General features: G+C 40.6%; 2 protein-coding genes and 1 non-coding gene across 4 annotated transcripts; 1 reads left to right on the top strand and 2 right to left on the bottom strand.

The window, feature by feature from the left end:
* The first annotated feature begins 537 nt into the window (after positions 1 to 537).
* Positions 538 to 1,568, top strand: LOC137966662 (transcription factor MYB77-like). Its single transcript, XM_068813347.1, has one exon. The coding sequence runs from the start codon at positions 562 to 564 to the stop codon at positions 1,321 to 1,323; it is 762 nt and encodes a 253-aa protein (XP_068669448.1). The 5' UTR covers positions 538 to 561; the 3' UTR covers positions 1,324 to 1,568.
* Positions 1,569 to 3,973: 2,405 nt separating this feature from the next.
* Positions 3,974 to 6,998, bottom strand: LOC137965787 (pyruvate decarboxylase 1-like). Of its 2 annotated transcripts, none has more exons than XM_068812132.1 (5): positions 6,153 to 6,998; positions 4,965 to 5,615; positions 4,740 to 4,872; positions 4,439 to 4,627; positions 3,974 to 4,338 (listed from the first exon to the last, which is right to left on the bottom strand). In XM_068812132.1, the coding sequence occupies exons 1-5, from the start codon at positions 6,839 to 6,841 to the stop codon at positions 4,168 to 4,170; spliced, it is 1,833 nt and encodes a 610-aa protein (XP_068668233.1). In that variant the 5' UTR covers positions 6,842 to 6,998; the 3' UTR covers positions 3,974 to 4,167. The 2 variants fall into 2 exon arrangements, with proteins under 2 accessions (XP_068668233.1, XP_068668234.1); XM_068812133.1 differs by having other exon boundaries at positions 4,740 to 4,857.
* A 4,329-nt stretch (positions 6,999 to 11,327) lies between these two features.
* LOC137966801 (small nucleolar RNA R71) lies at positions 11,328 to 11,434 on the bottom strand. Its single transcript, XR_011116291.1, has one exon. It is a non-coding gene; the product is annotated as a small nucleolar RNA R71 (small nucleolar RNA).
* Positions 11,435 to 26,045: the final 14,611 nt, after the last annotated feature.

The raw sequence follows: 26,045 nt of genomic DNA, 5'->3' as shown, positions 1-26,045 counted from the left end.
TTTTAATTTCCTCACGTCAATCGTGCTAGTTCATTTTTGCAGTTTAGGCAAGCTACGTCACTAGACTGGTAATTATGTAACTACTAATAGTAAGTTACTAGTGGGGCCCATGAGAACGGGCGAGTCATGGGTGGACTGGTACGGCGGGTTACCGTAGACGATAAAGTTTCCTGAGATCACCGTTACTATTAAGGAGAATTTGTTTCCTTAACTACATCTAACTAAAAAGAAACCTCATCAACAACCCAACGAATTAACCCCCCCGTAGACCACTAGAAACTCGCCCCTCGCGAGATCTGACTTTTATTTATCACGATAAAATCGGCTTCAGCAGGTCAGCGTCTCACTTGGGGACGCGGCGAGTTATTTTATGACCCGTTTTCTCGGTGAAGATCTCGCGAGTTGGAGAAGAACAAGGCAGTTTTCCCTTTTTTTTATTGGTGCGCACTTTTCGGTTCACGCCGGACCGGCCGAGATTCTATATAAAGCAGAGAGCAGAGAAGAGTTGTGGCCTCTGGGGAGGAAAAACTTGAAAAAAGGGTGGATCTTTTCTTCTTGAAGATGGTTGTGGGAGTAAGGGATCGGATCAAGGGGTCGTGGAGTCCTGAGGAGGACATGCTTTTGACGAGGCTGGTGAAGCATCACGGGCCGCGGAACTGGTCGGCGATTAGCGCGGGTGTGCCGGGGAGATCGGGCAAGTCGTGCCGGCTGCGGTGGTGCAACCAGTTGAGCCCTTCCGTGCAGCATCTTCCCTTCTCCACGAAGGAGGATGACATCATCATATCGGCGCACGCCACGCATGGCAACAAGTGGGCGGCCATCGCCAAACTTCTCGCTGGAAGAACAGACAACGCCATCAAGAACCACTGGAACTCCACCCTCCGAAGGCGAGTGGGGGAGTCGGAGCCGGAGTCGGACTCCGACTCTACTCGGAAACGGCGGAGGGTAAGTCCTTCGGCGGAGGAGAACAGCGTAGAGGATCCCTTGACAATGTTGACGTTGTCGCTGCCGGGAGAGAGCTTGCAGACAGTAGAGGAAGCGAAAACGCCGGCGAAAGAGGAAGAAAAGGAAACAGATCACAAGGAGGAGATGAGTTTCACTTGTTTGATAGATGGGATGGTCTCCAAGGACTTCAGATATAACGACAGAGAGAAGACGGAAACGGAGACGAAGTTAATAGAGGAGGAGACGTCGTTGCCGAAGCTGTTGCAGGAGATGGTTTCTAAGGAAGTTCGGAGTTACATAAATAAATTGCTTTCAATGGGAAATGATTTAAATTTCACGCTGGATGCCGGTAACTATCAGAGATTTTCGGAAGCCTGAAGAAAATTGTTGGATCCATTTAATCCGTATATATTATGTAGGCAATCGATGAAAGCAATAGAAACCGGTTTTGAATAGGTGAGGAATGTCAGGAATCACGATCACGATCTTCCTAGAGTATTTTAGTTGTTTGATTTCTTCCTCGATCAATTGTATAATTTCCCTTTTGATCGCAAATTAACGACGAGAAGATTATGTACTGAATAGTGAATACAGATTCAAAAAGAGGATATTAATTGCGAGTTTGCCTTCAGAGTTCCAGCCCCTGGTACTTTTTGTAGTATCCTGAGCCCCAAGTCCGCAATTCTTCCAAGCAAGAAATCTTTTCCTGGTTTCTCCTCTCAATTGTCATGGATTACTCTTTTTCTTCACACCCCCCCCCCCCCCCCCCCCCCCCCCCAACCGACCCCGACTCTGTGTCAGGACTGGCCCAGGCGACACAATGACTTGTTATCCATCATTCTGTAATCGTCTCTTTTCCTCTTCAGGGAAGACGACGACAGATTTCATCCGTTTCTTTGATCAGACTTGTCGAGTGTATTGAAATTAGTGCGCTAAAAGGCTCGAACGTTTTAGAAAAATAACCCCACGGATCTTATAAAGGACTGGCTGGTTGATATAAATACAAATTCTAACACTCCCTCGCACGAAAAAACTCGTGGACAAATTCACCGGAAAAACCCGGGACAAACTCCTGGAAAAACTCAAGACAAATTCACCAGAAATACCTGAGACAAAATTCGGTGGGAGCGGGACTCGAACTCGAGACCAACCTGCTCTGATACCAGGTTCGTAGTCACCTGCTCCTCATGGATTCCGGGGAGCACTGTAATTTGAGTGAAATTTCTAAGAGGTTTGTGGGCCAAGTTTATGAACGTCTGTCTGCCCAGATTTAAACACGAATGCCATTGTGTCGGTGGGGGTATGCGAACTCGAGGTATGAGGGGTCCTTCGTTGTTGTTCCTCTTGGACAACCAAAGAAAAAACACGATTAAGAGGAGGCATCGGATCCATGAGGAGCAGCTGACCACGAATATGGGAGAAAGAGTCATCAAGGCCCATCAAGAATGACATGACATACTCCATGTTGTGGTAATCAATAAGATCCTTAACGCCACTACATCATTTTCCACAAGAGCAATAAGGACGGTAATTGTTCAATTCTTTCCAAAAGGTCGTCAGCTTCGTGAAATAAATGCTAACGGAATCCTTGTATTGGCGCAAGTTCATCAATTCCCGTTTAAGTTGAAAAATGCGCAGACCATTGCGTTGTTGATAACGATCCCGAAGAGCGAGACAAATTTCGCGGGCAGAAGCAGCAAACATAACACTCGTAGAGATTTCCTTGGAAACCGAATTTAAAATCCAAGAGATGACAATATTGTTATTCCGGGTCCAGGAGTTCAGCAAAGGAGGATCAGCACTCTGAGGTTCAGGTATGGAACCATCGATAAAGCCCACTTTATTCTTCACGGATAAGGCCAGGGACATTACATGGCTCCAACTGGTGTAATTTTCACCAGTAAGTAGCTGCGAGACAAGAACTTGCCTGGGGCTGTCCGAATGGTGAAGATAGTATGGGTTCAATGGTTCGTCAAAATTGGAACGAGTTGAACTGGTACGAAGACTAGAATCGGAAACGCCCGTTGATGAATAAGTCTCCATGGAGCCCCCAAGAAGATTCTAATGAAGGTCTGGTATATAACCTAAGAATTCAGCATAAAAATTCTGAACAACAAATGTACCACAGCACACCTTTCAGCCAAACACAAAAGGCCAGAAAAAAAATATATCACACCTCTCGGCCAACCACAAAAAGGCCAGGAAGGAAACTTAACCTTCACGATCATATCCAGAGGCAAAAAAAAATTCAGAGAGAGCACCAGCTCTCGGCCAAATCCAGAGACAAATTAGTTCATGGCAACGGCGCCAGAGCCCCACGACCAAAACAGGGGCAAATCAGCCGTCACGGCAACGGCGCCAGAGCACCACTACCAAAAAACAGGGGCAAATCAGCTCTCACGGCAACAGCGCCAGAGCACCACTACCGAAATCCAACCTTCACAGCAACGGCGTTATCTCGCCGAGAAAACAGAAGTTTAACTTCTGTCGAAAAAAAAATGTAGGAGGAAGATGAAATCTAACCTCTGTATCAGAAGATCAGCTGAAATAGAGAACTGAAATCAGGTTGCCGATGACCGTCGCCAAAATGGACGAAACGAGTCGCCGATGACCGTCGCCAAAATGGACGAAACGAGTCGCTGAAAGATATGTCGCCGAAATCGCCGAGAGAGGACCGCTGGCCGAAAATACAAAGAGGATGAGGATCATCCGCTCTGATCCCATGTTGAAACCAGTGCACTAAAAGGCTCGAACCTTTTAGGAAAACAACCCCACGGATCTTATACAAAGACTAACCCGGTCCGATCGATACAAACATAAATTCCAACAACTTCGTCAAGTATTTCAAGAGAGTGACGGTCTTTACCCATTTAACCGAAGTTACGATGAATGCTACCTAGACTTTCCGTGGGAAAAACGCCAGCAAGGCAAGAACAATTACATAATTTGAATCTTGATTTTCAGATCGAAACCATCTTCTAGCAAGCTCCTGGGAAGTGTTTGTGTTATTTACTAAGAGGGATCAACGATGTTGCTTGCTTGAAACAAAAGGAAGAATGTCCAGTCCGCAACGATTTGCTATAAATTCTTATAGAAGCCTTTGGAAATTTTTAAAATCAAAACATAGCGATGGGAAGCAATAACTAAACAAAGAACCACATATGCTGTGGGAAACCATCGAAATCGTACCCTCCTCTAACCTAATCAAAGGTGAAACTGGAATTACTGAGGATTGGGTGCCCTGCTATTTGCGGCGGAGACTCTGGAACCCCATTCCAGCAGCTCTTTACTCGTATCGTCCTTGTGTGCAATCACCTCAATGAAGCACAAGCAATCCTTCTTCTCACCCATTGCTGTAGCAATTGCTTCATTAAGCTCTGCTTCGTATTGGACCTGAATTGCAGACACATACGAGCATCGAAGTCAAGGAACCGTATCATCAAATGGAGAGCAGGAAATGCAACACTCAGAAGAATTTTGTTAGTATGCTCACCCTGGTAGTCCAGCACTTCCCATCTCCGTTATGAATTGCATCGACTAGTCCAGTGTAATCCCAATTCTTAATAACATTGTAGGGGCCGTCATGAATTTCCACCTCTATGGTATAGCCACCGTTGTTAATGAGGAAGATGATAGTGTTCTGTCCATATCTAAGCATTGTTGACACATCCTGAGCTGTTACCTGCAAAATCATTTATAAAGAAAGTTCAGTTCAGAAATCAATATAAGATGAGTAAGCAAATAGAAGTAATGCTTGAAGAAGAGAAAAGTGAGTTTTTTTCGCATTCAAATACCTGAAAGCTTCCATCACCGATGCAAGCAATCACCCGCTTTTCTTTTGCAGCTTGGGCGTACCCAAGAGTAGCCCCAACAGACCAACCAATTGATCCATATTGCATTTGGAACTCGTATCTGTACCACGAAAACCTTACTCATCTGAGAGTAACTAGGGAAGAAGAAAGCAGTAAAAGGAAGAATTGAACTAAAAAAGAAGCCTCCGTTTCAGTAGTTACACTTACCCGCAACCATCTGGTAATTTTAGATTCTGACAATTAAACCAGGAGTCCCCAGTCTCAGCAATCACGGCTGTTTCACCTGTGAGCATCTCCTGTATATGCTTGAAGAGTACATTCACTCTCAAAGGTTCCCTGGGCTTGCATTCCAGGGGGACACCGGGAGGAACAAATATCCTCCGGTAGTTTTCAAATGCTGTGGTGTTGCATTTGATCCGTTTTGAAAGGGCCTGAAGGAAATCCTTCATCAAAACACAACCAAATGCAGGTCCGTTTCCTATTACAACCCGATCAGGCTGCACCATGATGGCCTTCTCCTTCTTGAGAAGGAGAGAGTAACCCACTGAGCTGTAGTCATTGAAGATGGGACCAGCAAAGAGATAGGCATCAGCTGATTCTACGATTTCAGCACAGAAAGCAGTGCTCACAGCTCCCCAGTAGGTGCCAATGAAGCGTGGCAGGGTCTCTGGGACTAAACCTTTGGCCGAAGGCATCACTGCTACAGCATAGCCAGAGGCTTCAGCGAGTTCAACGAAGGCATTGCCTGCTTTTGCAACACGGAGTTTGGGGCCTCCTACTAAGACAGGTTTAACAGCCTTGCTTAGGAACTCTGCAGCTGCTTCAACTGCCGCTTCTAGACCCATTTGGTTGCTCACCCTGCATCGTTACAGATAAGTGGAGTTCATTAACCGTCGACGAGACTGAGAAGATGTTATAAAGAAGATGCGAACGAAGAGCAATGTTAGGATTGCATTTCTAATCCTCAACAATAATCCAAGAAAAAACAGATGTTACAGATTCAGGATAGGAATCATAAGATTGGGAACAGGAATCGTGAATCAACATGACAGAAAATAAGTAATTGTGCACAATCAACTTCAACTTTCTCGATTTGGTTCCTGGGAACATTGTACGGAATCAGAATAAATTCTCGTAAATTGGTTGCTTAGTTCATCGATATAAAGAATCCACATTCGATCAAATCTCGACGAGACAGAAGCGGATCGATGAAAGGCAGCGAGAAGAGTAAATATAAATTCTTAGAGCGTCTCGACTAATTGTTACAGAAACAATGTAAATTATAAACAAATTACGAAGTAAATATTAGATAACATGAATTATATTTTAAAATTCAACAACGACAAAGCACGATCGGAAAAATGACAAACTTAATCAAAGATTCAAAAGGCTAACCTGCGTGAAATAAAAAAGGGCACGGGCTCCCGAGTAAAAGTGGGATGAGGGATCGCCGGAAGATTACAGCCGATGCTGATATACACGGGCTTGCTCTCCTTAAGCGCGGTGGAGACGGCCGTATCGATCATCTCATGGGCGTCCTCAAGATTGTTGACGACCGCCTGATAACAAGTGACGGTCTGAAAGCACCTCAGTTCCTGGCTGAAATCAGGCAACCCAATAGTGTGGTGAAGAATTCTGTTGGTCCCATAATCGTTGGAATTCGGCCCACCCACGATACATATCAGGGGAAGGTTCTCACTATAGGCCCCGGCAATGGCGTTGAGGATACTCAACCCCCCCACAGTGAATGTCACAACACAGGCACCAACACCTTTCGCCCGGGCGTACCCGTCTGCCGCGTACCCAGCATTAAGCTCGTTACAGCAGCCGACGAGGTTCAGATTAGGCTCGGCGATGAGGTGGTCGAGGAGGGTGAGGTTAAAATCCCCGGGCACCGAGAAAACATCGCGAACACCGATCTGAACGAGCCGGCGGGCGAGGTGGCGACCAAGGGTGGCTTCCGGGGAAGCAACGACGGAGGGAGAACACTGGACCGCAGCAGTGGGGCCCGAGGGGAGGTTACCCAGGTCGTTGCACGCAGGCTTGGCATTGTCAAACGTGCCATTACCGATCTTGGTATCCATGCAAAGAGAGAATGACACGAAGAAATTAAAGACGGATGAAACCGATCAGATTCCAGAAAGAGGGAAAAGGAGGTAGTTTTTTTTGTTGTTGTTGTTGTTGAAGTCGCTGTGTATGTGGCGTGACTGAAAGAGAGATGACGAAGGGGAAGGAAGGAGAAGGCGCATTTTATATCAGTGGGAAAAGAAAGAAACAAGGGGCGGTTTTGTTGAGGGGAGGTTGGTTTAGTTCCTTGGGGCTGGGTTATCGGTACTCGTGGCGTTGAGCCCTCGACAAGTGTCGTTGAAGATGCTAGAAACTTGGGTTCGTTTTCGAGCGCTTTAACGACTGCTATGGGCGTTCACTATCAGAAATTCTTGTGGATCCACAGCACCCAACGGTGTCGATAATCTCTAAACAAGGGGACGGGTTTTGCTCGCCTCTGTTTTTCTCTGCTACTTGGAACACAAGGAAAAAAGGATGGAAACAGACCTGGATCGAATCATTGGGTCCGATAATTTACGGAGGCGACCTTGGAGCGGTCAACAGGGTTAAAAACAGGTGAATCCAGGCCGGGACGTCGCGATTCTTGTTAAAATATTCTTTAATATTAGTGCTTTTATCGCGATTCTTGTTAAGATTTAAGAATGTTCTCCCTCTGCGGGATGACGGGAATTGGGACTGGAGCTGTTTTTCCTGGCGTGTCGAGTATCATGCTAAACTATAGTCGTCACTGCCTACATTTTAAGGTTTTTTCTTGTTTCTTGATCAATGTTTACCTTGATTGACGCTTTCGCTTTTCTGAATCGAAAAAGAATGAGACGGCGATTCCACGGGAGTCCACGAGATCAGAAACTGGAACTCATGAGAGTGGTTTTGAACATTGTTTTGTTTTATGTTTTGAACACGAAATGCATCTGTCACTTGTCAGTTGATTGTCGACCACCCACCCGTAAACGAATGCAAGTAAAAAGAAAAAAGAAAGCTGTTGTCTAGTTATGATCACTAAAAAAGAAAGAAAATACCCATCTAGATGGTGTTTGCGATGTTGCAAGTGGTTTTTCAATTATCTGGATTAAGATGAATCATGTTCATTATTTCAGAAAACGAAAAGCCAGTAGTCACTGCTGTAGCAGGAATACACGACGACTACGAACGTTGTCAGGCCAAAATCAAAACTGTACGTAAATCACTTTAATGGAGATTATTTGCCTGCTCGCAGTATGAGACCCTAAAGTCCAAACGAAAGAAGTCTGGTTTTCATTCAACTTATTCCGTAAAAACCTATATATTTGAATTGTACTGTTCGATATAGACGGACGAGGCGAAAAGGAAGAGGAAAAACTACTAGCTATATTACCAGACCAAGAATTTGGGAAAGCTAAGAGGATGCCTGCGTCCACTAAAACAATTCTGACGTTTCTTTACCTTTTGATTAGAAACTTTTCGACTTCCTCTACAATAGCTTCAGATGCCTTTTCATGGTGGAACTGAAAATATGCTGTAGATATAGATGGGAAAGCTAATGTGGGAAATTCAATCGAGGAAATTTCGGCACCTTTTTCCTTTCAGTGACTTGGTTATCAAAATTTTTTACTCCCACAAAACCATTTCCAACGGGATTGAGGAATGTGAGTGTCAATCTGTTCAAATTGTATGGAAAATTTGCCCGATTGGCATCAAGTGATTGCGCCAAATTTATGGAGATTGTTAAGAAATTAACGTGGGTAATAATTGCTTCTTTTTTACTGGTTTGAGAATATTTTTGGAAGACAGTTTGGAGTGCTGCCGTACTCCTCTCTTCCACGAACAATGGTTCGCCAGAAGCATACTTCTAAGAAGCAAAAGAGCACTCTGGATTTTAAGCTTTTTTCCTAATTTTCCCATCTTTTTTTCTTTCTTTCTTTCTTTTCATTTTTGTAGAAAAACATCTTGTGCGGTGTTGTTTTACTAACTTTAAGTGCTTAAATGGGTAGTAATTATCATTCCGAAACAAAGTGTAGCATCAGATAAACCAGGGTTAGCCCTTAGTAACAATGGGTTAACACCGAAGGAGCTGCTGCTTCAGCAAACTTCACATCACAATGCAAAAGTTTGAAAAGGTTAACTAGCATATTTTTTTTTCTGTCGTGGGATAGTAAATCCACTTCTATATGTTTAGTCATTTAATGGAAAATTGGGTTAATTGTAATAAAGATTATCATAAAACATTCTCATCGGCTCATCTTGGTTAAAACCCAACTCTCGTGAGATTTTTCTAACCCACATCAACTCACTCATTGTATGAGTCATTGCCCTGTATTAAGTTTTTGCACTAGAACAGATTACAACATTTAACTTTTTACTTCGCCAATGCACCAAATTTCCTCCTAGGAAGATATAATATTGAGAGGTTGATTTTATGTCCAATGTGGACCCTGCTAATAGATGCCATATTCTGACATGAGAACTAGCTTAATTATAATAGAATAACCTTTATAATTGTGTTATAGGTGGTTATTTATCGGTTTTCAAATGAAATGAGTATTTATTAAATTTGGCATTAATCACTGTCGATATTGCATATTTTTCTCTCCTGAATTATATTTCATTGTTTTTAAGGTTTATTTCTTCCTAAAATGTTTTTTATAAATTCAATTATGGAATTTCAGGAGAATTTTGGTGGAGAAGGAGATATTTACCAAAATGCCCTTAGTGAAATGGAGGTGATTTTTAGGTCGAATCGTTTCAAAATAAATAAGATGGTATTAAAGGAAAGGAGGGAGCGTCGAACGGGGGGAGGAGGAACGAGCGTGAAGAGAAAACAGAGCATCGACCAAAACAGAGCACGACCGTCGACCGAAGTAGGGGAAGACCCGAGAGGAGTTTCCCTCCGTCGGTCGCCGCGTCACCATCATTCGCCGTGCCACCGTCGTCCACCGCCGTCCAGCAACCAAGAACAAACCCGAGGAGAGCTCAAGAGAGTCTCCGTCGAGGTGAGTTCGACAGTTTCTGCTCGCCAGAACAGAGCACCAGAAACAGGGGAGACCCGAGAAGAGTTTCCCACCGTAGTTCGTCGCGCCACCGCCGTCCAGCAACCGAGAACAAACCCGAGGAGAGCTCGAGAGAGTCTCCGTCGAGGTGAGTTCGACAGTCGTCGCTCGCCAGACCGAGAAGTGATCCGAGAGGGCTTCTCCTGTGCCACTCCCACTTTCCGACCATCCTCCGGCGTCGGTTACGTATTTCCGACCATTCCCTGAGCGACTCCGACTCCGACCGAGACTCGAGAGAGCCGGTTAGAGAACTTCATCTTTGTTTCGTTCTTCGCCGGACGTTACCTCCGTCCGTCGGCTTCCAACCTTCGTCGTCGGCGTCGTCTCTACCTCCGACCACTTACTCTTGCCAACCCGAAGCCATTGATTTCGGGAAATTGCAGCACCCGTGAGAACAAGTTGTTGCCCGAGCGAGAGGAAGGAGAAGGGGAGTAATTCGTCATTTTTTAATTTCATTTTTTTTATAGTTTGAACTTAGGTTTTGAATGTTTATTGAATCTGATTTGATAATTAATGTTTATTGAATATTTGTTTTCGGATATTTGATTAAATTAGCTAATTAGGGTAGGATTATAATTGAGGTTGGATTTTGGTATTTTAATCCGATTTTTGTCTTTCATTATGCGCCCGAGAGAGGCTAGACGCAAGGATTGAGAAATCGGATCTGTGGTTACGTGGCGCTCGAGAGAGGCACGAATCACCGTAAAATCCAAAGTTGACATTTCCTATTGTGCAGGTAGTTAACCAGATGATTGCTTGATAATTTAGGATATAATTAGTGTTTAATTCATATTAATTCATCATATTTGGTTAGGCTAGTTGACTGAAGAATACACAAAATTCAATCCTCCCTGTGGATATGACCCTCGCTTCCCGCTAAATTACATGAACGATTCGTACGCTTGCGAGGTATTAAAGCCGATGTAATTAAATTCTACATCAAGTTTTTGGCGCCGTTGCCGGGGATCGAACCCGGGTCACCCGCCGCTCCCTAGGTGGACCATTAGCTCCCTTTGTTGAAGAGGTAGAACATATTTGTAGGAAAACACCCGAAGTCAAGTTAGGAGCTACCATGGCCAATGAGGGTGAACCATTACAGTTACCTGCAGCAGGTGACCGTAGAGCCCTGAGGGATTATTCTATCCCATCCCACTTCACCTCACCTTCTTGCATTATATTGCCACCTACTACTGCCGCTAGTTATGAGTTGAAACCGGGTGTGATCCAACTCCTCCCTACATGTTATGGGTTGGAGAAGGAGGACCCATATTACCACATCAAGGAATTCTTAGATATTTGTGCAACTTTCAAATTCCAGAATTTCTCAGATGACTCTATCTGGTTAAGACTTTTTCCATTTTCACTTAAGGATAAGGCCAAGTCTTGGCTTAATTCCTTGGAGGTGGGCAGCATTACTTCATGGGACACATTAGTCACAAAATTTTTATCCAAGTACTTTCCCATTCAGAGAACTACAGCCCTCAAGAGAGAAATCTCCAACTTTATGCAGCAGGAGGGTGAACACTTTTATGAGGCTTGGGAGAAATGGAAGGATTTGATCCGTAGGTGTCCGCATCATGGGTTTGAGAAATGGCATTTAGTGCAATACTTTTATCAAGGTCTTACACCCCAGGTTAGATCCATGGTAGATGCAATGAGTGGTGGGAGTTTGATGGGTAAGAGTGGTAGTGAGGCGTGGGACTTCTTTGAAACGTTGAGTGATCAATCTCAGCAATGGGGTTCGTCATTTAATGTTGATAGGAGATCCCACGAAGCCAAAAGAGGGGGTCTCTACGAGGTTAGTGAAACACCTATGCTCATCGCCAAGATTGAGGGGTTGACTAGAAAAAATGATGCCCTTATGGTGTCCAAGAGTTCACCTGCTCCTAAACCATCTACTGTATGTGCCATATGCTCTGGTTCATCTCATTCCACACAAATGTGTCCATCTAGTTCATCCTACCCAGAGCTCATTGAGGACTTGAATGCAGTCCAGAATTTTCATAGACCAAACCAGAACGATCCTTTTTCAGAAACATATAATCCGGGTTGGGCTAGGCACCCAAATTTCTCATGGTCTAAGGGCCCACATGTTGGGGGTCCTCCAGGGTTTACTCAACCCCAAGCTCCGCGCCCACACTTCACTCAACAGCCATTGATTCCACAAAAACCTTCACTTGAGGATACACTTCAATTATTCATGCAGAATACACAATCCTCCATTGCTAAACTTGAAATGCAAGTGAGTCAGTTGGCCAGCCACATGAGTGAACAAGCACAAAATAGACTCCCGAGTCAAACCATTCCTAACCCCAAAAGCACAATGAGAGTGGGTTGAGTTCCAAACCCCACCATGAGCAAGCCAAAGCCATAACCACCCTTAGGAGTGGTCGTGAGTTGAACAATGGGGTAGGGACCACTAAGTCTAAGGAGTCAAAGGATGACAATGGGGACACATCATTGGGTGAAGAACCTCCAAGTTCTCCACCAACAGCCAAGTAGATCCCTAACCAAGTCCCACTAGCTCCTTAGCCGCAGAGGTTATCGGGCCCACCTAGGAAAGGAGATAGCATTCATGAAACGTTGGAGCTGTTTAGTAAGGTTCACATTAACATTCCACTTCTTGATGCTACTAGGCAAGTCCCTGCCTATGCCCGATTTTTGAAAGACCTTTGTACACAGAAGAGAAAACAACATGTTAACAAAAAAGTCTTTTTTACTGAGAATGTAAGCTCAATTCTGGAGCGCAACACTCCTCCTAAAGTTAAAGATCCTGGATGTCCCACAATTTCATGTGTCATTGGTGAACATACCATCCAGAGAGCTCTTCTTGACTTAGGGGCAAGTGTGAATTTGCTTCCTTTCTTTTTGTACCAGCAATTAGGTTTGGGGGAATTGAAGCCTACTCCCATCACACTTCAACTAGCTGACCGTTCTGTCAAGATACCACGAGGAATAGTTGAAGATGTTTTGATAAAAGTAGACAAATTTTTGTTCCCGGTTGATTTCATTGTTCTTGATACAGAACCAGTAGTCATTGTGACCAACCAAATTCATGTCATCATAGGACGTCCCTTCTTAGCCACATCTAATGCTATCATTCATTGTAAAAGTGGTGAGTTGGAGTTGTCTTTTGGAAATTTTAAGGTCTCATTGAATGTATTTAATGTCGGGCACCACCCACTTGAGTCTGATGATCTGAGTCCTGCATTTAAGATAGAAACTATTATGCTTGATGACGAATCCACTCTTGAATCTTTTGAGTCTTGCATAACATCTTTCGACATGGACTATTTTGATGAGGAAACATATTTCCGAGAGGTTGATTCTTTACTCAATTTTGTACCTCTGTTGGAGGAAGCTTATGAGGTTATCACAACTGATCATCCACAGGATCTTCCTCTTGACATGGACAAACCTCTTGAAACGTCCAAGCTAGATCTTAAGCTACTTCCTCCCACGTTGAAGTATGCGTTCTTGGGGCCCATGAACTCATTACTAGTCATTATTTCCTCTGATTTGAGTACTGAACAGGAGGAACAATTGACTGAAGTTTTACAAGCACACAGAGAGGCATTGGGGTGGACTCTTGATGCCTTAAAAGGGATTAGCCCCTCCATATGCATGCATCGTATTCATTTGGAGGAGGGGACTAAAGCCTCACGTGAGATGCAACGTAGGTTAAATCCCCATATGCTGGAGGTTGTGAGAGAAGAAGTCATCAGGTTGCTTGTGACAGGAATCATTTACCCTATTTCCGATAGCACCTGGGTGAGTCCAATTCAAGTTGTCCCTAAGAAAGGGGGGATAACGATAATGAAAAATGAGAGTGGTGAATTGATTCCCACAAGAACTACCACCAAGTGGCGTGTCTGCATTGACTATAGAAAACTTAATTCCGCCACTAGGAAGGATCACTTCCCACTACCTTTCATTGATCAGGTACTAGAGCGATTGGCCGGCCACAATTTTTATTGCTTCTTAGATGGATACTCTGGCTACAATCAAATTTCCATTGCTCCAGAAGACCAGGAAAAGACCACATTCACGTGTCCGTTTCGCACCAATGCTTATAGATGCATGCTTTTTGGTTTATGCAATGCGCCCGCCACTTTCCAACGGTGCATGATGAGTATTTTTTCTAACATGATTGGTGAATTTTTAGAGGACTTTATGGATGACTTTTTTGTGTTTGGCTCTAGTTTTGATACATGTGTGCACAATCTTTCACTCGTATTGTCCCGTTGCATTAAGTCCAATTTATTCTTGAATTGGGAGAAATGCCACTTCATGGTGAAAGAAGGAATTGTTTTAGGACATATAGTGTCTGAGCGGGGTGTAGAAGTGGACAAAGCCAAGGTTGACCTAATTGCCAATCTGCCACCACCTACTTCTGTGAAGGGGGTGCGTTCTTTCCTTGGCCATGTTGGGTTCTATAGGCGTTTCATTAAAGACTTTAGCAAAATTTCTCGTCCTTTGACGAATTTACTTGCTCAAGATGTTGCTTTTGCCTTTGATGATGCCTGTATTCATGTTTTTGAGACACTGAAGAAATGTTTGTCCACTGCACCCATTGTCCAACCCCCTATTTGGTCTTTGCCTTTTGAGTTGATGTGCGATGCCTCTGACTATGCATTGGGGGCTGTTTTGGGGCAAAAGACGGATAAAATGCCCTGTGTCATTCAATATGCTAGCCGCACTCTTCATAATGCTCAATTGAATTACACTACCACTGAGGAGTTGCTAGCTGTTGTGTTTGCCTTGAACAAATTCAGATCATATCTGTTAGGGTCAAAGGTTCACTGATCATTCTGCTTTGAAGTACTTATTATCCATCAAGGACACTAAACCTCACTTGATTAGATGGATCTTGCAATTGCAAGAATTTGACCTTGAGATTCGAGATAAGAAGGGTTGTGAGAATGTTGTTGTTGATCATCTATCTAGGATCTGTGTAGTACCTCAGGAAGGATTCCTTCCTTTAAATGATTCCTTCCCTGATGAACAACTTCTCCAAGTATCCTAGTTGTCTTGGTTTGCTGACATAGTCAACTATCTTGTAACTCATAAGATTCCTGATTATTGGAGTAAACAAGATAGGTTGAAATTCTTTTCCCAAGTCAAACATTTTTTTTGGGATGACCCTTATTTGTTCAAGGTGTGTTCTGACCAAGTCTTTAGGCGTTGTGTACATGAGCCAGACTTTGCCAACATTCTTGAATTTTGTCATTCCCACGCATGTGGTGGACATTTTGGTGCTAGAAAGACAGCGGCTAAAGTCTTGCAATGTGGTTTCTATTGGCCTTCATTATTTAGAGATGCCCATGAGTTTTGTCAGGTGTGTGATAAATGCCAACGAACTGGTTGTTTGTCTAGGAAGAACATGATGCCTCTTAACCCCATTCTTATTGTTGAATTGTTTGATGTGTGGGGTATTGACTTCATGGGTCCTTTTCCTGTCTCGTTCGACTATCAATACATTCTTGTTGCTATTGAATATGTCTCAAAATGGATTGAAGCTATATCATGTAAGACAAACTATCACAAAGTGGTGGTAAAGTTTTTAAAAGAAAATATCTTTAATCGGTTTGGTACCCCGAGAGCGATCATCAGTGATGGGGGATCTCATTTTTGTAATAAAGCATTTGAGACCTTATTGAAGAAATATTCCATCACTCATCGGGTGTCCACTCCGTACCACCCGCAAACTTGTGGTCAAGTGGAAATCTCTAATAGGGAGATCAAACGGATTTTGGAGAAGTCGGTTCGCTTTGATAGGAAAGATTAGTCCACTCGATTAGACAATGCCTTATGGGCCTATCAAACCGCTTATAAGACTCCGATTGGGATGTCTCCATTTCGCCTAGTGTTCGGGATTGACCAGTTCGATCTTGAAGTATTGAACGAAAACCTTATGGTGAATAACTTAAGGACTTGTGTTCAGCGCGTGATTCATGTTACCTTCAGTGGCCAGTCACACGGAGATTTCTTCAAAGTGTGATGTGGGATAGCGGTTTCATCTACGGATGATTATCTACGGGTACGGCTTATACGAGTAAACCTTCTTCGAGGGAGACTATGTATCATTCCTGGGGGTCTTTATTGACTTTTCGATATTATTGTTGATGACCAAACACCTATGGTCCCACCTATGGATTTAGGAGCCCTGAGGGAGGTTAACCCTCACCCTACTGGAGTATAACTAGCTAAGCTGGTTTTTTTTTATTATTATTATTTTTTTTTTTAGTCGTTATAGTGTTTTAACTTTTCCCCATTGAGGACAATGTCAGGTTTAGGTTTGGGGGTGGGTTGGAATGACTCTTTTATGTCTTAGCAATAATTTTCTTTTGATTTCTGTTCGTGGTTTTCAAATTACTCCTCTTAGTATGTGGTTAACATTAGTAGAGTTAAAATAAGTTGATCAAATGTGTTTCAAAAATTTTCGTAAAACTGTGTAGAATATGCCTATTAGAAATTTGATATCATTTGTTGTGATCCATGAGAATTCAGTGGGATAACTTACTATTGCATTAGACTTGGAACTTAGTTGCAAAAGAGAACATGTAAATCTAGTGTTGATCTATGTTAGTCTGAATAGTCTTGTATGCCTGTTTGAACTCATTCCTTTTTATACCTCAGTGAAATTCCTTGTTGTAATGTATGAATGCAAATGGAAATGTTTTTGCTTGCAAAAGACAGATAACTTCAGAAACAGCCTGGGCAAACCCAGGGACATGCACCGGAATAGTCGGTTACTTAAAAATAAGTGCATGTGCAGTGAAGAAGAATACAAAATGGTGGTAATACCAAAAGTATTCAATGAAACAAAAATTACGCTGGTAATAGCAAAAGTGCGCTGGTAATAGCGTAAAATGGTTTTAAATCTGGAAGCAATGAGTTTCCTTAACTTTGATGATGAATTTTAATTTGAAAGAAGTTGCAAATCAAGATTGAAATTGGTATATTTCTTTTGTGAGATTGTCACACAACAGGCTTACTCTACTATTTTCTCTTAATTGTGATGTGACCAGGATTTTATTGTTATTTGTTGCCTCTTTGTTCTGTTGAAGTAATAGCTTATGGGTCACATCAGCTCAAGTGGAGTAACAATGACTGTATTTGGATTGATAATAGGCTATATTTTACACAGGTTTTCAAATTTCGCAAGATCTCATATGATTTTCAGATATTTTACGATACTAAGTGTTAGTCATATGCTAATGAGGAGTAAATTTTCTTCAGTTTTTCTTTTTATATTATTGATTTAGATGAATTTTGTGGGTAAATTCCATGCAAACCCTCGCGAGACATAACTCGTCCACTACTACAGAGTAGGGGTTTAACGGCTTGTTGCATGCGCTAAATGCAATCGTGCTCCCTACGAAAGTGGCATTTTGTTTTCCTAGGCTTAATTTTGGTTCGATTGTTGTTTTGCTAGGGACTAGCAAAGATTTAGGTTTGGGGGTGTGATAGATGCCATATTTTGACATGAGAACTAGGTTAATTATAATAGAATAACCTTTATAATTGTGTTATAGGTGGTTATTTATCGGTTTTCAAATGAAATGAACATTTATTGAATTTGGCATTAATCACTGTCGATATTGCATATTTTTCTCTCCTGAATTATATTTCATTGTTTTTAAGGTTTATTTCTTCCTTAAATGCTTTTTATAAATTTAATTATAGAATTTCAGGAGAATTTTGGTAGAGAAGGAGATATTTACCAAAATGCCCTTAGTGAAATGGAGGTGATTTTTAGGTCAAATCGTTTTAAAATAAATAAGATGGTATTAAAGGAAAGGAGGGAGCGTCGAACGGGGGGAGGAGGAACGAGCGTGAAGAGAAAACAGAGCATCGACCAAAACAAAGCACGACCGTCGACCGAAGAAGGGGAAGACCCGAGAGGAGTTTTCCTCCGTCGGTCGCCGCATCACCGTCGGTCGCCACACCACCGTCATCCACCGCCATCCAGTAACCGAGAACAAACCCAAGGAGAGCTCGAGAGAGTATCCGTCGAGGTGAGTTCGACAGTTTCTGCTCGCCAGAACAGAGCACCGGAAACAGGGGAGACCCGAGAGGAGTTTCCCACCGTCGCTCGCCGGGCCACTGTCTTTCGCCTCGCCACCGTCGTCCACCGCCGTCCAGCAACCGAGAACAAACCTGAGGAGATCTCGAGAGAGTCTCCGTCGAGGTAAGTTCGACAGTCGTCGCTCGCCAAACCGAGAAGCGATCCGAGAGGGCTTCTCCGGTGCCACTTCCGTTTTTCGACCATCCTCCGGCGTCGGTTACGTATTTTCGACCATTCCCAGAGCGACTCCGACCGAGACTCGAGAGAGCCGGTTAGAGAACTTCATCTCTGTTTCATTCTTCGCCGGACGTTACCTCCGTCCGTCGGCTTCCAACCTTCGTCACCGGCGTCATCTCTACCTCCGGCCACTTACTCTTGCCAACCCGAAGCCATTGATTTCAGGAAATTGCAGCACCCGTGAGAACAAGTTGCTGCCCGAGCGAGAGGAAGGAGAAGGGGAGTAATTCATCATTTTTTAATTTCATTTTTTATATAGTTTGAACTTAGGTTTTGAATGTTTATTGAATCTGATTTGATAATTAATGTTTATCGAATATTTGTTTTCCGGATATTTGATTAAATTAGCTAATTAGGGTAGGATTATAATTGAGGTTGGATTTTGGTATTTTAATCCGATTTCTGTCTTTCACTCTATGCGCCCGAGAGGGGTTAGACGCAAGGATTGAGAAATTGGATCCGTGGTTACGTGGCGCTCGAGAGAGGCACGAATCACCGTAAAATCCAGAGTTGACGTTTCCTATTGTGCAAGTAGTTAACCAGATGATTGCTTGATAATTTAGGATATAATTAGTGTTTAGTTCATATTAATTCATCATATTTGGTTAGGCTAGTTGACTGAAGAATACACAAAATTCAGTCCTCCCTGTGGATATGACCCTCACTTCCCACTAAATTACATGAACGATTCGTACGCTTGCGAGGTATTAAAGTCGATGTAATTAAATTCTACATCACTTGCATAGTCTGCATCAGATAAAGCATTTATCTTCATATGATTGTTAGGTCTAAGAAAAGACCTTTTTCCTGGTGATCCTTTCAAATAACTGGAAATTCCTTGTGCAACTTCTAAGTGTACTTTCCGAGGACGGTCCATAAACTGACTCACTACACTTACAACAAAAGAAATGTAGTGCAGAGGTCTAAAGAACAGACATTTTCCTAGTGCTCTTTCAAATACCTCAAAATTCTTTGTGCAACATCTAAGTATAATTTTCGAGGACATTCCATAAACTGGCTCACTACACTTACTGCAAAAGAAATGTAGTGCATAAACATGGAGAAGCAAAAAGCAGAATGTTGTTGTGAGATCTAGTGCAGAAGCAGAGTACAAAGATATGGCCTACACTGTTAGTAAATTTCTATGGATCAGATCGTTTCTTACTGAATTGGGTTTCTATAAAGGAGCTTTTATGGAATTATATTGCCACAACGAGGCGGCTATTCATATCACTTCAAATTTGGTCTTTCACTAGAAAACAAAACACATTAAGATAGACTGCCACTTTATATTGGAGAAATTTCAGGTCAATATCTTATCTCTCGGACATGTTTTATCACAAGGGTAGGTGACAGACATTCTTACGAAACCAATCACATTCAAGATTTTAACCACTATATATGGTAAGTTGGGTATCTACGATGTTTTCTCTCCCCCAACTTGAGGGGGAGTGTTGGAAAACATCTTGAAGTGGCATCAATGTCAATACATCTTCTATGTCCAAGAGATGGCAAATGAGGTAGTTAAATGGTCTTCTCATAAGGATGGCACAAGGGTGAAATTAAGGAAGATGATATTTGTTTACTTATATCTTTTCTTTTTCAAAGTTTGTAGCCTTAGCGCATTATAATCATTGTGAACCTTCTTACACAACTATAAATAGAGGCACAAGGCATGGGGTAGATCATTAAGTCTCTCCCCTTTCTCTCAACTTCGTCCCAAGATTTCTCTCTCTCCTTCTCTCTAGTCATCTCTTCCCTTTACCTCTTCCTTTATTCTCCTCTTCTTCCTCCTCTCTTCTCTCTCCACCTTGGTCGAGGACCTTGTCATGGGATCCTAAATCCAACATTAACAACTTTTTTTCTTGTCAATGTAATACCCTACTCTCAATGAGACCATCCAGTCTTGAATTGACATGGAATTTGGATCATTTAGTTTGCAACTTCAATAAAGGTCTTCATTGATTTTATTCGTGGTTAAACCAAATGCATTATCGTGAAAATTATTAGGGTACCCCTCCCCCAATTCTTGGTCTAGGTGGAATGGCTGAGTGAAAAATGAGTTCCCTAAACCTATTGGAGTACTCCACCCACATGTGGGAGTAAAAGTATTGCACAACCAAATAACTCATAGGATAAATTTGAGACATGCAGAATATCTAAATTTGTTGGTTTTCTACAAATTTTCTAAATGTGGAAGCTCAAGAAAATGATAAAAGCCAACCAATCTACCTGGATTGACTTTTTTCTTCTTGCAAAATAACCATTTCTGCATGATAATTTACTTGGAGGTGTTTCAATTAACTCTCTGTGTTGTTTCTCGAAGTCCAATTTTTTTTATTCCAACTACAGTCAGTGATTCGGAGTGAGGTTGAGTGGCCATGGTGGAATTGGGACATCCCTAGAGACCGAGGGTCATCTAATGCTTAGGGGAAGCATGGCAATCTTATTCCTTGCCTTGAACTTTTGCAGTGGGCACTAGGAATGAGAGCCCTCTTGTTCTCCTTAGATGGTTTGAGGCTTTGTTGATTTAGGGGGTGCCTTGCAGGCTTGAGTGCCCTGTGGCCATTTGGACTGTCAGATAAGAGGAGTTTCATCCTATGAGTCTATCTCAGGGATCAGCATCACCATAGCCGGTGGATTTAGAGGTGTGGTATTGGCCTTCTTGGTTGTCATGGAGGATGACTTTGAGATCAAAAGAAGAAATCGAGAGAACGGAAAGGTATAGGGAGAGGAAACATTTTGCAGGAGAAGGAAGATGAAATCTTTTTATTTGAATAGGTGTGAGCATTTTTATCCCTTGAAAACTAATGTCGACTCCTCTAACTCACTATAGACTTATTGGAAGCAATAGGTATCGACTCCTCTTCCTTGAGAATTTCACCCTATTTCTAAAGGATTTGATCCCCCTTAAATTTTTTTTGTTCTTTTCATTAGTGAAGATTCAACTCTAGTTCATAAAGGATTCAATTCCTCCCCTTTTTCTTTAGATAGGATTCGCTTCCACTCTGTGGATTTTACTCTCTATGAAGAAGTTTTACAAAGATTCCATATTTACCAGTCTCAAATCACTTCTATTTTTTTAAAAGCTTTCAGAGCAAAGAGATTTAGTAAAAATATCAACTATTTTATCATTTGTGGTGACAAATGTCAGATTTATGATTCTCTTTTGAGCAAAATCCCTAAGAAAGTTATGTATGTTTCTATATGTTTGTTTCTACTCTGATACACAGGATTCAATGACAAATTTGTAGTAGATGTATTAGATGTATAGCCATAGTAGATGGGGATAGAATCAAAGTCTAGATCGTAGTCTTGTAGGATTTGCTTCATCCAAAGTATTTACATGCAACATAGAGTTGTCGATATGTATTCAGCCTTGACGGCTACGCAATTTTGTTTCTTTGAGAACCATCACACAGGCAACTTCCCAAAAAGTGACATGTCACGGAGTTACTCTTTTTGTCATCAAGACTACCTACAAAATCAAAGTCCGTATATCCTACAAGGGAAAAGCCATCAATTTTGGATAAAACAAACCATAATAAAGGTTTCCCCTAAGATATCTAAAAATTCTTTTTACAACCACCAAATGAGATTCCTTGGAATCTAATTGAAACCTAACAAATAGACAAACATCATATTGAATGTTTAGTCTACTTGTGGTCAAATGGAGAATACTCAGAATTATGCCTCTATACTTGTTTGATCCACACTCTTTCCAACCTCATCTTTGAATAACTTGGTTGTGGAGCTGAGTGGAGTTACTACACTCCTTCTGTCTACTATGTTGTATTTTTTTAAGAGATACACTAATTTATTAGGCTTGAGAGATGTAACTTTCTTCCTTGTTTTCTTTTATTTATAGCCCAAGAAAGAAGTTTAACTCTCCCATCATATTCACTTTGCATGAGATCTGAATATTCTTTGCACAAGGTTTCATCTGTAGAACCAAACACTAAGTTATCTACATAGATTTAAATAACTAATATGAGTGGACCTCTATTTTTTTATGAAATACATGGTATCAACCTTGCCTTTAGTAAAGTCATTTTCAATTAAAAAAAATTAGCCTATCATACCATACTCTAGGTATTTGTTTCAAATCATACAAAGCTTTTTGAGCTTGAAGACATGACTTGGCTTTGATGAATCTTTAAAACCAAGTGGTTGACCTATAAAAAAATAAAAATAAAAATAACCTATCATACCATGCTCTTGGTGCTTGTTTCAGACTATACGGCTTTTTTAAGTTTGAACACGTGACTTGGCTTCGTTGAATCTTCATAGCCAAGTGGTTGTGCTACAAACACTTCTTCTTCTATAACATCATTTATAAATGCAAACAAGTACATCCATTTGAAGGACTTTAAAGTTTTTGAAACAAGTGAAAGCTAATAGAATCCTAACAGCCTCAAGTCTTGCTACTAGTGCAAAAGTCTCAACATTGTCAAACACTCTTCTTAAGAATAACCTTGTCAAACTAACCTAGTCTTGTTTCTCACTACTTTGTTTGATTCATCTAATTTGTTTCTAAATACCCATTTGGTTTCTACCATATTTTCACTATTGGGTGGTGAAACTAAGTCCAATACCTAACTTCTAGTGAATTGGTTTAATTCTTTTTGCATGGCTTCAACCCAATGGAGGTCTTTGAGTACTTTTCTAAAATCTTTGGGTTCTATTTGAGACATGAAAGCTTTGATTTACGTCATTTTTAGCTTTGCTTTTAGTGAGTCTAGATAAGTAGGTTCACCTATTATGTGTTCTTTATGATGGTTAGGCTTATACTTCCAAGCTTTGGATAAGTCATGCACCTCTTCTTCTCTAATGTGTGGTTGAGGTGATTTTTTCAATTGGTCAATCCAAATAGGTGGCTTAGGTGGATCCAAACTGTTAGACAAGTGGTGAAATCATGTTGGTATTTATTATTTTAATAGTAACAAAAAGAGTAGCTTGAAAGTATGCTAATAATGGTATTATCAATGTATTTGGGCACAAGCCTTCTAACACATATATTACAAATTCTATGGTAAAAGTTCAAGATAAAAGAATACTCAATCAAATTGCCAAGTCAAGACCCGAAGAAAAAACACATTGAATATTGTTATTGAGAAAAAGAACTTACACAAAACAAATGAACAAAGATTTGAAGACTAGAGGTCGAGCATCATTAGAAAATCTCAGAAAATTTAGCTACATAAGTAAATAACCAACGAAACTTCAAAATTTTAAGAACTTCTATGTTACGGAGCTTTAGCACAAGAAATATTTTAAAATTATGTTTAAATGAATATATATAAAAAAAATTTTACAATGCCAAAACCATTAGAAAAACCTATGTCATGCTTAAATATCAAAATAGTACATTGGCATATGGCATGATCGATCAACCTACATGGGTTTGATCAATCATCCAAAATTCAGTCTGGCATAACTTATAAAGCATGATCAATCATTGACTCCAGCATGATTGATCATAAAAAATGTTGCCCAAGATGATTGTGTAAAGCATGATCAATCATACCCTATTTCATGATCGACCATAAAGAATTTTACATAGCCAGTTGTATAAAGTATGATCGATCAATCAAATTGGATTAATTAATCAATGAGTTTTCTGAAATGTTGAAAACTCGTTGATTGATGCCCTAATAATTGATTTGAAAATTAAAGCTTATAATAATATGATAATGTAATAGTGGACTTCTACAAATCAAAAACCAAGTATTGTAACCAGATATTAAAATTAATGTTCATAAATACTTAACTTTCAATGAGAAGTTTTCCAAAAATAAGTCTTGGATTCTTAATGGCACTAGCACTTGTGAAAACACTTGGGAACTTTAAAATTCATGTGAGCAAATATATCTTGAAGTTTATGTCAAATTTAATATATATTTTACATTTTCCAACATTCTAAAAACTAGTTGTGATGAATGGATAAGATTGTTTTTGGTATTTTGAGAAAAAGGTGAAAATAAGGTTCAAAATTTATGATAGACAATCGATAAAACTTATTTTTTTTCTTGAATATATTTGTAAGTAACTTATAAATTTTGACATACAAAAAAGTTGAATTTCTATTGTTTAAGGTTGACTCCTTTTCCTGGGGTCAAATCCTTTGTTCTTCCTATGGCTTTTCTGTGGTTGAATCCATCTCTATGCTTGACTCCATTGGCTTTTACTCCCTACAGGGGTGAGTCCTCATTTTAATTCGAAACTTACTATTAGCGGGAGTTTACTCTTTTTTTCTTGTTTTCTCCTCAAATGGGGTTAACTCCTTCCTATGTAGTCAACTCTTGTTGTGTGCTCTTCCCTGTAGGGATGGCTCCTCATTTTAATCCAAGACTTATTGTTAACAGGATTCGACTCCTTATTCTTTTTTTTTCCTAATGGAGTTGAATTCTTCTTTATGGGATCGACTTCTTTCGTACCTCCAGTATTGGGGTCGATCCACTCTTATGCATTCAACTCCTTTTTTTGTTGGTAGGATTTGATCTCCTTGTTTTTTTCATTTGATGGAGTTGGCTCCTCACTTGTTTACTCAAATCCATCTATAGCTTTAGTATAAGGCTCAACTCCTTATTTAAATTCAAAACTTACTGTAATTGGGGTTTAACTCTTTGTTTTGCTTTTTTTTGTGTACTCGACTCCTTTATTATGGATTAGAATCTTTTTTTAAAAATGATTCAAATGTTTTTTTTTTTTTTTTGCCAAAATTTCACTCATAAACCAACTTTAGGTATCTTAGTTTGTTATCATAAAAAAAATTGGAATCTTAAGCTACAATTCCACACAACCCAATAAAAAAGACTTGCAATCCCACTTTTAACTAAAGAGATGCAAATTTGGAAATTTTAAAAGTTTCATAAAATAAGTTGAAAGAGTAAAGTGAAAAGAGAGAAAAAAAAAGTGAAATTTCTCTTGACAAAAAGAGGGTAGCAACATTGAGGAAGAGAGGAGAGGGAAGAATAAAAGAAAAAACAATGTGGTTTCTTTTGCTTAATCTCTTCAAGAGGAGGGTTTGTTACACCGCTTTCCAACATTTTGAGGTAGGTCTGGATTGGTGTTCTATATCAACCAATAGGTTTTCTGTAAGCCATTGGAAGTAGTTTTGGAGGATTTGAAGTAGGATTACAAGTAGTGTTACTTCATGGGTGTGAGATATCTTCTTTCTCCTATTGCAATTTCATATTTACTTCCTAGATATTGTAAACCATATGTTTTGGGCAAACACTTGAGAAAAATAGTTTACAATTTCTTTGATATAATATATACTTTGTAATCTCTCTAATTGATATAGTGGGTTGCTCTTAGAATCCTATATTTGCTTTCATCTTAAATGGTTTTTTCTAATTTTACAATTTAGCGTTACTAATCATCCTTTAAGCTCATTTAGAAGAGCTAATTTGATGTGGATTTTATTTGTAATGTTGTAAATAATTACATATTAGCTTCAACAATGCAAAAAACCATTTGGTACAAAACGTGTGAAAAGTTATCTCAACCATCAAATCATGATCAACGGCTATCACAGCCGTCCGATAATGATCTGTTTCGCACCAAATAGTTTTTTGTATTGGATCACCCCTTCTTAACTTCAATTCACACATAGCAAGAGAAATTTGGCTAACTTTTTTTGCCCATCAAGCACGGGGTTAAGCACATCAAAGGATATGGAAATTTGTTGTAACACTACTTTTACCTATTGACAGTGGTTGCACTTTCACTTTGAAAGAACTAAGTGGGATTAACGACTAACTAAACCACTAACCACCATCGGATAAGACGAGTAATCCGAAAAACCACAACAGACCGCTAAGCAACTTTTGTAGGATAGAAGAAGTGCAGCAATCACTTAACAACAAATAAACTGATCAATTT

The sequence above is a fragment of the Aristolochia californica genome, unplaced genomic scaffold (genome assembly GCF_029961685.1).
Source record: "Aristolochia californica isolate CCGP_79_NKW_82.1479 unplaced genomic scaffold, dmAriCali1.0.hap1 SCAF_5, whole genome shotgun sequence".
Classification (NCBI taxonomy): Eukaryota; Viridiplantae; Streptophyta; class Magnoliopsida; order Piperales; family Aristolochiaceae; genus Aristolochia; species Aristolochia californica.
The sequence above is the reverse complement of the archived record's forward strand: the minus strand, read 5'-3'. Positions and strand labels throughout refer to the sequence as shown.